Source organism: Colobus angolensis, unplaced genomic scaffold, assembly GCF_000951035.1.
Source record: "Colobus angolensis palliatus isolate OR3802 unplaced genomic scaffold, Cang.pa_1.0 Scaffold12, whole genome shotgun sequence".
NCBI lineage: Eukaryota > Metazoa > Chordata > Mammalia > Primates > Cercopithecidae > Colobus > Colobus angolensis.
The window spans coordinates 8,511,747-8,522,266 of NW_012113141.1; the positions used below are offsets into that span (position 1 = coordinate 8,511,747).

General features: G+C 43.7%; 1 protein-coding gene across 1 annotated transcript in view; it reads left to right on the top strand.

Annotated features, from left to right (window-relative positions):
* Positions 1-10,520, top strand: part of KAT6B (K(lysine) acetyltransferase 6B) — a 218,484-nt gene that overhangs the window by 196,530 nt on the left and 11,434 nt on the right. The window contains exons 14-15 of the mRNA XM_011929623.1: positions 9,883-10,114; positions 10,419-10,514. Coding sequence (XP_011785013.1) covers positions 9,883-10,114; positions 10,419-10,514 — 328 coding nt within the window. The remainder of the gene's footprint in view (positions 1-9,882; positions 10,115-10,418; positions 10,515-10,520) is intronic.

A 10,520-nucleotide genomic window follows, 5' to 3' on the forward strand; every position in this document is an offset into this window, starting at 1 on the left:
CAGTGGTACTGCCATGATTATGTAAATACGACCCCTCTCCCACTCTCCACTGTCCGTCTGTGGGGTTGGACCAGATCAGATGACTAGATACTAGAATGAACTATCTCAGCTTCCTCAATAGATCCTCAGACCTATAAAAGTAGGCAAAAGATGTCTCAGTTTTTGCATTTAGTGATTTAGTTAAGGAAAATGTTCAATTGCAGTGTTTTCACAGCAGGAGAATGGTCTTAAAGGTAAAGCATTTTAAGTGCATGCAGTCATTTGTTTGGCGCAGATGCTTTATTTGAAGTGTATATGTGTTCAATCAAGTTTGCCATCTTAAAGCCTTCCCATGGTAGGTTCTTGCTACCAGAATTTTGTAACTTAGACATGAAAATTTTGTCCAAGTTGGAGAACAAGCCTGGGGGGAGCCAGATATTTAAAAATGCTTTATTTTAGTAAAAACTGAAGAAGTAAGTTATCTTCTATTTCAATTGTGTTATTTTCTATTTCAAAAACTATTTCTTTTTTTAATGAATCTCTAATGCAGACTTTTGCCTACTTATATGAGAGGAAATAATTTTAAAATGCCAAATTACTTCATCTTTATATTTTTAAAAATAAATGTATTCTTCCTAAAATATCCCAGAATTTAAAAGTGGTTTGAACTGTAGAAAATGTAAAAGGTCAAAGAGGAAGACCTTCCTCTGCGTGCCTTTCTCATTTCTGTCATGCGGAAGGCCATGGCACTGGGGCTTTATCATCATCTAACTGAAAGTGCCTCTGGGTCACAAATCAGAGCATTAACTTAGCTTGGTGGTAGGCAATGGGCTTCGTGAACAATTTGGTTACTTCAACAATTTGGTAAGCTATTCTTATGTCAACATATTTTTAAAAATTCTCGCCTTCCCCAAACAATTTTAGTTGGGGCATAAATGATACTGACAAAGTATAACATCTCTCATTCCATGATCATTTTATCGTGTGGCAGGTACCTCGTTTTCCTAACAAGGAAATTGAAGGATGAATCTTATTAAAAAAAATTTATTCTTCTAATCCACTAGACCAGGAACTAGGTTGTGGTGGCACACCATACACTCACAAATACTCCTCAGTTGAATGTTTAACGAAATGAAACTCTGTGAAGTGTATCACACAGTTCTTTACAGAATGGCCATCCTCCCCCACCTCAGTTCGGAGTGCCTCTATTTCTCTAAGATTTGCCTGCTGCTGGGATTTCTCATTAGGCACCACTGCTACCACCAAAGCCCTGTGAGGTGGCAAAAATGAAGAAGTAGTGCTGCACCCCATTTAATATTCTGGCCCAAGTATAGTCCCCAAGGCCCTTTCCTTAATGGAGCCCATAATATATCTGAAACCAGACAAGTCATGAGGTTGGGTGGAACCCAGACATCTGTGGCTTTGTAAAGTCCCAAGTGATTCTGACGTGCAGGCAGGGTCGAGAACCACTGGGCTACACTTGAAGACAGAAGAAGGAGCAATAGGCCAGGCTCAGTGGCTCACACCTATAATCCCAGCACTTTGGGAGGCTGAGGCAAGAGGGTTGCTTGAGCCGAAGAGTTTGAGACCAGCCTGGGCATCATGGTGAAACCCCGTCTCTACAAAAAATACAAACATTAGTCAAGCATGGTGGTGTGCACTTGTTGTCCCAGCTACTTGGGAGGCTGAGGTGGGAGGATCTCTTGAGCCCAGAAAGTTGAGGCTGCAGTGAGCCAGGATCATACCACTGCACTCCAGCCTGGGTGATAGAGTGAGACCCTATCCCAAAAATAAAAGAAAAAGGAGCAATTAATTCTCTCACTGGGTAAGAGAATCAGGTTATAAATGCCATCTCACACAGCTGTCTCTGGCCCTCAGGCTGCTTCCATGTGGCACGTGCTACCCCAGCACCTCCGGCTCAGGAGCACATCCACAGAGGTGCATGCTTCTCAACACAGGGGTGGTGCAGAGGGAGGGAAGTCCCCTTTCCTGCTGCCTGATGCCCTACTTGTAAGTTCATGTTCTTTCTTTCTTTTACCTGGGGGACTGACATGCAGAATGACCACCCCCGCAAGGGAGTGCACACCTACCCACAGAACCATCGAACTATCTGGTAAATCCCAGCATGGTCGGTCAGCTCAGAGACACGGGCACACCACACAGCACTGGAGGAGTCATGCACCTGCCATACATCTTCCACTGGGGAAGTTGAAGGAAGACCATTCCAGTCTGGAATGGACTTGGAGGGGTAGGGACATTCGGTAAGAAAAATCAGTGGCCCCTTGGGGAAGAGCTCAGCACTGAAGGTCTGCTGAGGAGCTTGTGGGATCCCAGAGAAGAGAGATCTAAGAGAGGGACTTAAGAGTAACAGGCTGGTATGTGACCCAGGGCAGCCAGCCTCCTTCCCCAAAGACATGCTGTCTCCATGCTCAGGGTTTCACTGGGTCAGGCCATTTTTCCAGAGACACACTTAAGTCTTGTAAAATATTTGAGTCTTTCATCTGTCTTGGGACTGTCCCTGGGCTCTGCTGAAGCCCTAAGCAGTCATTGTTTCTGTGGTTGCATGGGCTTGCCATTTCCTAAGCATAGACCCTGAAGTTAAGGACTAAGGGGCCAAAGGGAATTTGGGGACATAGAACTGTGTTTGCTGGGAACTTTGTTGCCATTTCTTAAGACCACTCCTAAGGCAGAATTTTTTTTCGTGGCCTCTTTCTTTAATTCAATTTGTATCTGGGTGGTTAGCTGGGGGGAGGGGAGAGGAAGGAAGGGTGGGATGAGAGGAGAGCTTCTGTCTGAGTCCATGGAATGGTTTTCAGGTTCCTCAGGCAAAAGTAGGAAAAGAAAGTTAGCTTTTCTCAATCTGATTCTATAGAGCAGTCTGTCTCTGTTGCTTTCCTTCTGTCCAAATTTTATTTATTTCCCCTACCTTAAGGATATTTAGTTACCCAAATGATCACCTTGAGATTTGATTCATTCAATATGTTGAATAATAATCATAGCTAACACTTATTAGGATTACTGTAATGTGTCAAGCACTATTCTGCATGCTTCATATTAACTCAATCCTTACCAGAACTGCAAGAGTTAGGTACAATTATTATTCACATCATATGGATGAGGGATCTGAAGCACAGAGAGGTTAAATAAAATCCCCGAGGTCACACAGCTGGTACGTGGTGGACCCCAGATTCCATTCTGGGCAGTCTGGCTCCAGAGCCCATGCTGTTCACCCACCCATAGAGCCTCTCATGATCTGTCATGTTGTATGCAATATATGACATACTGTTTTTAAATACCGGTGCCGTGTTGCCCAACTTCAAAAAATTCTCATCTTTGTTTAATGTACATGGTCTCAAAGTATGGTTCAGTGAGTCTACAATGTCATAACTATTTTCCTAGTAGTACTAAGATACTCTTTTTCCTTTTTCCTTTCATTTTTTCATGAGTATACAGAGGAGTTTTCCAGAATGTCATGACCTGTGGTATCACAACAGATTCAATACCAAAGCAATCTATGAAATCTAGCAAGCCGGGTGTGGTGGCTCACGCCTGTAATCCCAGCACTTTGGGAGACTGAGGTGGGAGGATCGCTTGAGCCTGGGAGTTTGAGACCAGCCTGGGCAACATGGGGAGACCCTGTCTTCTTGAAAAAGAAAAAGAAAGAATAAAATAGAGAAAAAGAGAGAAAGAGAGAATCTGACTGGCTTCTCTTAAGCCAGAAGTTAAAGAAATTTGCAAAACGTGAAATAATGCCACTCTTATTCACTATAAATTTTATTTATATTTTAGAAAGTGTAGGGTATTTTTTCATTTAAAAAATGTTACATAATGGGTTTATTGTTATCTTTTGAATAAATTAATAAATATTTGTCAAATTTCTCAGTAAAATCAATAGATAGAGCCCTTATAAGCAAAAGCTCTTTGAGTCCTGAGACCAAAGCGTTTGAAAACCACTGATTTAAAGTATAAACCATTGCTAGTCAAGTGTGGTCCATGCCACAGGAAGTTGTTAGACATGCAGAATCTCAAGCCCCACCCCAGACCTACTGAACCAGAGTCCATGCTGTTAAGCAGAGGCATAGAACGTCTGCACAAAGCGATTTGGCAACTCAGTGACCTCTAGCCAGATTTCTGTTTGGTGGGGCTTTGGTGAGTCCATTATCCAGTTATCTGCCATCCAAGGAGCTGAGTGAGGTCTCACCTATTTGAGATTCTTCAGTCATACTGTCTTCAGTGGCCACACCCTCATCAAAGCCAGCAGCTTCAGAGCAGGTTTCTAGCAGTGGTTTTCAAACTCAAGTACATCAGAATCACTTGGGGAACTTCTGAAAGCACAGATGCTGGGCTCTGCCTCTCCCCACCAAAGATTCTGATTCAGCAGGTCTGAGATAGGTTGTGAGAATTTAAAGTTCTAGCAAGTTGTCAGGTGATGTTGATGCCACAGGTCTCCACACTGAGATCTTGATAAGCAGCATTTATTCAAGTTCTTATATAAATACATCATGCCCATAGGACGTACGGGAGAGAGGTCTTAAACTTCCACAGTTTCAACACCAATCTCTTAAAATGTAAAATATCTGAAAAATTCAAAATTTCCATCTTTGCCAAGGAGGCACCTGTATCTTTTAATACTTGGAAAGCAGTAAGATATCAGGCAGGTCACAGGTCATTTAGAGCACAGCTGTTCTCTTAAAATGCTGTGAGGACTAAGGTTCAGCTTCCTCTGCACTAATTGCAAAATCACCACAAAATTTAAACGAGGGGATATAAATAGGCTGTCAGGTTCATTTATCATTATTTAGACTGATAACATGCCATTCATCCACTTGGTCACAGTGCTGCTCTGCACCAGAAACCAGGAACAGATGAGCGTACAGACCAGTGAATTGCCATCTCCAAGCATGAGATAACTTGGTTAGAGTCATCAGATTTCCTGTGCTCAAAAGCTGCCATAAATCCCTGGCCTGGTGTCTGTTCCCAGGCTTGCAAACCCAGTGCTGTCGACTGATACAGACCTTTCAGCAGGATTTGCTGAACTAAACAGGTGTCTGATGAAAAGTGTGTAATCCTGAAAGATTATCATCCCCTAAAAGCAGCTGGTGACCCCAAACTCACATAATCCAGACAGATGGAAGTCGGGAGTGGGTAGCTTGCCAAAGTTTACACTTTGGTGTTTGAGGAGGTTCATATGGTTTGGTTCCAGGTAGTGGAAGATGGAGGTGTGCAGGGGTGAGGGTGTCTGCCCCTGTCAGGGGAGATCCCTGTCCCTATCCATGCCCTTGCCTGAGAACATGATTCTACTATGGTCCATTTACACCCTTGAATACCACTAGTTTAAAGGGAAGGAATTTTCATTTTCAGTGAGCATTAACATTACAGTTATTATGCTAGAAATTAAATTTAATTTGGGAATTTGGGTCTGCAAAAACAAATCTTGACCTTATCTAGATAGCTCCTTCCTTATCCTAATAGATCCGTCTACATGAGGTAACTCTCTACCACTTTTATTTTCTCCCCCGGGGGAAAGTTAACCATTTCAAACTCCAAGGAATCAGGGCTAGTTAACATGAGATTTGATTGTCTTACTACAAGTAGTTCAGCCTTAACAGAGGTGAGACACACTTGGGTTCCATTCAGTACAGCTTAGAAATGCTTACTTTTTATAGACAGAAGTTGTACTGTTCTTCCTTTCCCTTTAAGTAGACATCTTAATAATCTTTTGAATTGATTATGTGGCCTGTATACTGCAACTCAGATGTCACCTTCCCCAGGATAAGTAATTCCAGTAAAGCAAAAGAGGAAGCCAGCTTTTGCTATGATCAAGATAGCTGATGTGGATGAGGGGTTTATGGGCTACCCCGTTTTCAATTACAAGGCTCCCACTCACAGAGTAAGTGCTGTTCGCCAGCACCTCTGGCTCACAGACAAGTTCAAGGGAATAATTTCACCAGCGATTAATTATACTGCAGCCACTGGGATTTGTCCTCCAAACATCACTTTGTTTTCCATCTGAAACAGCCAGGTTTCTCCAGGGAGAGCTGAGGTTTTCTGATTGAAAGTATCCCGAGTTAAGGAGAAGTGTTAAAGCACCGTGGGAATCTGTTCACCAGGGGTATATTGTACTTGTTTCAGATGCTTCAGGATAATACACCAGCTTCCAAGATAAGTGCCTTTTTGTTTTTTTTTTGTTTGTTTTTTTTTTTTTTGAGATGGAGTTTCACTCTTGTTGCCCAGGCTGGAGTGCAATGGCGTGATCTCAGCTCACCGCAACCTCTGCCTCCCGGGTTCAAGTGATTCTCCTGCCTCAGCCTCCCGAATAGCCTGGCTAATTTTGTGTTTTTAGTAGAGACAGAGTTTCTCCATGTTGGTCAGGCTGGTCTCGAACTCCTGACCTCAGGTGATCCGCCCGCCTCAGCCTCCCAAAGTGCTGGGATTACAGGCGTGAGCCACCGCACCTGGCCAAGATAAGTGCTTTTTATTTCCCTGCATCTTAGATCAATTATTTGGAATCCTTTTGGTAAGTTAAATTTAAGAGCTGTAACTTAAACCACCACATCTCTATGATTACTCAATAAGTAAAATGTTCTTACCAAAAATTATTCTTCAAATGGGCTATATTGTAATTATGTTGTGAAGAGCCTAGAAAAAATAGAAAGAGGCCAGGCGCAGTGGCTCACACCTGTAATCCCAGCACTTGACGGATTGAGGTCAGGAGTTCGAGACCAGCCTAGCCAACATGGTGAAACCCTGTCTCTACTAAAAATGCAAAAATTAGCCAGGCCTGGTGGCTGGCGCTTATAATCCCAGCTACTCAGGAAGCTGAGGCAGGAGAATCGCTTGAGCCTGGGAAGTGGAGGTTGCTGTGAGCCCAAATCGCGCCATTGCACTCCAGCCTGGGCAACAGAGCAAGCCTCTGTCTCAAAAAAAAAAGTACAAAGAAACAAAAGGTGGCAAGAAATTCCTTTTTTAAAACATCGCATGTTATGAGGGTCAGAGTAGTGAAGTGCCACCAGCTGCAGCCTTCTGAGAGGAAGTGCTGCTGCAGGTTCAAATGGAATTCTGTCCTACATCCGCCAAGCGTGCCAGTGGAGTGGACATGACACACTTCTTCTAAGCTCTGCCGTTTAACATATTACAAGTGAGTTCACTTAACTAGTAAGGAATCAGAAATGTATCTTTGTTCATTTTGATCGTTTTGATGGATTCTGTTTTCTCTTACATGAGGAGACTTTGTGGACTTCCAAGTGGCTCCTGGCATAAGTGCCGGCTGCTGCTATTGTTAGTTCCTTGAGAGTCTCATGAGTCAGAGAGGAGAGGGAAAAACCCACGGCAAGCCATGCAGTGGTCCCTTCGGGTAGTGGCCTTGTGCAGTCTGCAGTGTTGGTGCACGTCATCCCTGCACACCCGCCTGCTGTGCTGTGGCTGGAGCTTGGGTTTGCAGTCGTCTTCTTTCCAGCACCCCGGGAAGCGTGGCCTCCTGGCAGGTGTTGGCCACTCCCTGCTTTCTCCTGGCCTTTGCAAGCACAGTGCAAGGGTGTTTGCTGAAAAAGACCACTGGGTTCTCAGTGTACCCACGCCCATCAGGGCTCATCACCCTGTTGCCACCTCCCCAGGACTCTTCCGTGACTATCATTCCATAGCCTGAAGTCTGTGTCCAAGGGAGTGTCCCAGGAGACAGCCACTTAACATGGTAGGAGTAGCAGGTGCTAAAAGGTTTATGCCTAAATGCTCCCCATGGACCCCAAGTTGCCTGCTAGTTTGAGTGGCCTAACCCATTTAGGCTCAGGCCCTGACAGGGTGTGTCTGCGCCACTTCAGGGTGTGAAAGCACGAACAGCTGCGGAAAGCGTGGGTTTTCCTGATGCTGGCTGCTGCTGCCTTCCAGATTAGGGACTGTAGTGGGGAGACAGAACAAAGGAATACATGTGCTTCTGGGTAAGCTGGCCTATCGTAGTGGGGGACATAAGGTATGGGGGGGCACATACCACTTTGGTATGAACACTTTGGTTGTACAGAATTCTTTCTGCAAGACTGAGAGGAGTGGGGCTTTCTGTCCTTGACTGCTGGATTCAAATAAGAACCAGTAGAGAACTGGAGACTTTCACACTCACTGCAGGGGACTTTTAATTGTGGGATCTCATGGACAAAAGGGGATAGTTCCATATCCACGGCTCTATGGTTCTCACCCCCCAGGAGTACAAAGCTGGGACCCCCCCCGGCCACCTGAGTACATTTCTCAGCATGTGCCAAGCACTTCGGAGGCAGGTGACGGATGTGCCAATTATCTGTATTCTGAGGTGTGGGCCCCCTTCGTACTCTGGCGACACAGAGACAGAGAGAGCTCTCCTCCGTGTTGACAGGACACAGTGTGGTCTGGCTTCGGCACAGTGGCCATCACTGTGTTAGCATTCCTGACACACTGCTATTGAAAGCCCCAGCCTGCTGCCAAATTACATGTAGACAGTGGTTTCACTGTAAAATGTTGTGGTGCTTGTTTGCATTCAGTCAAATACTTTGCACTTAAACATGGGTTAAAGAGACAAGTAAGTCAAAAGACCTTAGCAAAACCTGAAGTTAAATTTACGCCCATTCTTTGTAATGGCATTCAGATTAAAGCCATCAAAATGCAAAATGCTATGATTATATCCTTCGAGGGTTCAGGCTGGATGCTTGTTTTGTATTTCTGCATTACTGTATTTGCAGTGATTTTGAGAGGCAGGAAAATGCATCAGAGGCATTGATTTCTTCTTTAACAAAAAATAACCCTAAAATTGAGAAAATTCTTGAGAATGCAGCCATTTTGGAAATGTAGATAAAGAAGAAAAATGCTGAAGATTTGGGTGGTTTACAGAGCAGTATGATTTTGTCATTGCTGCCACCTACTGTATGTGGTTGATGTTTGTTTAAACTTAGGAAGTTCATGAAGGTGAGGCTGTTGAAATAGATAATTAGAGCAAGGTAGACATCATTAGTTTATAGCATTTCTTTTCTACTCCATAAGTGGCTCTTAATTACCAAGACAGCCGCCAGCTTTCATTCATTACCTTCAAGTGGATTTAAAGGGCTGGTTGCTTTTTTTTTCTTTTTTTTTTTTTTTTTTTTTTCATTTTTAAAGTTCCTTTGCCAAGGAACCGTCACAGTAATGCTGTAAAATGCGTTCAAAAGCTTAAGATGCCGGGGGATTTTCTGAGCATACATGCAATAGGTTGTTTTAAGGAGTTTGTTTTGTTTTGTCTTAATTTGTAGGAGCAATGTTCTGGGATTGGATTGTAAATTAATTTCTATGAAAGAGGTGAAAATTGAGCTAGTGGAGCTGATGTGACTCGCAGCAGTTGAGTTGAAAGACATTCTTTTATTAGTCCTAAAACAAAGCTTCAGATCAACCTGCTAGTTAAATGTAACAAGCAATATAGACTCTTGAGTCAACAGAGGTCCTTCTCTTTTTATTAAGACCCAGCTGTCAAAGGGTCATTAGGTCCTTCCTGTGGAAAACAACTTGCCTATTAATGTTTGGGGTGGTCCCTTGACAGGATTTCTGAGTAAGTGCCTGACATTTTGTTTTTGGAAGAATCTAAAGCTGTAAGAAACTTAGATGTTGAGACTCACCAGGAGTAATGTCTTCAGCCATCGCTTTTAGTCTTTGTGAAATATGCCACAATATGTGTTTGGAATGCTGCTGCTAGCTGCGTAAATTGACTTAGAGTGCCACTGTCAAAGGTTCAGGAGCGTAAACTTCACAGAGATCAAATCACTATAACTGGGAAGGGGCTACATTCTTAAAGCGGATGCACTTCTCTGGTGTGATGTTTTTACCTTGTCGCTACTCATATTACTTCTAGTGGCTCCTGTTCTAAGCTCTGGGAATGCCACAGTGAGGAATGCCCCTTTATTTTTTCTGCCCTAGGCTATTTGCTTTCTAGAAGAGAAGGCCAAGCAGGGTCTCCTGAAAAGCCTCTCTCCGATCTGGGCCGTCTCTCCTACCTGGCATATTGGAAGAGCGTCATCTTAGAGTATCTCTACCACCACCATGAGAGGCACATCAGCATCAAAGCAATTAGCAGAGCAACGGGCATGTGCCCACATGACATTGCCACCACTCTGCAGCACCTCCACATGATCGACAAGAGAGATGGCAGGTGAGTCCTGGGCAGCTCCGTGGCTCAGGCATCCCACACCAGAAAGGGCCCCTGGAGATAGGTGCATTCATTCCAGTTAAAGATCGAGGTTCCCTAACACTATTAACAAACCTTTTCTCCTAAAAATAATACATGAAATGACACTTTTTTGCTGGTTGGATTCCAGTGTTCTGTACCCTCTCATTGAGGTGCTTTCTGATTTTTCCTAACCCAGATAACGTTAGTGCTAGCATATGTCCGTATGTGAAGCTGAAGTGAAATTTCAGCTTGTGATTACATCTTGTTCTGCCTTATCACATTACAGATTTGTCATCATTAGACGGGAAAAGTTGATATTGAGCCACATGGAAAAGCTGAAAACCTGTTCCAGAGCCAATGAACTTGATCCAGACAGTCTGAGGTGGAC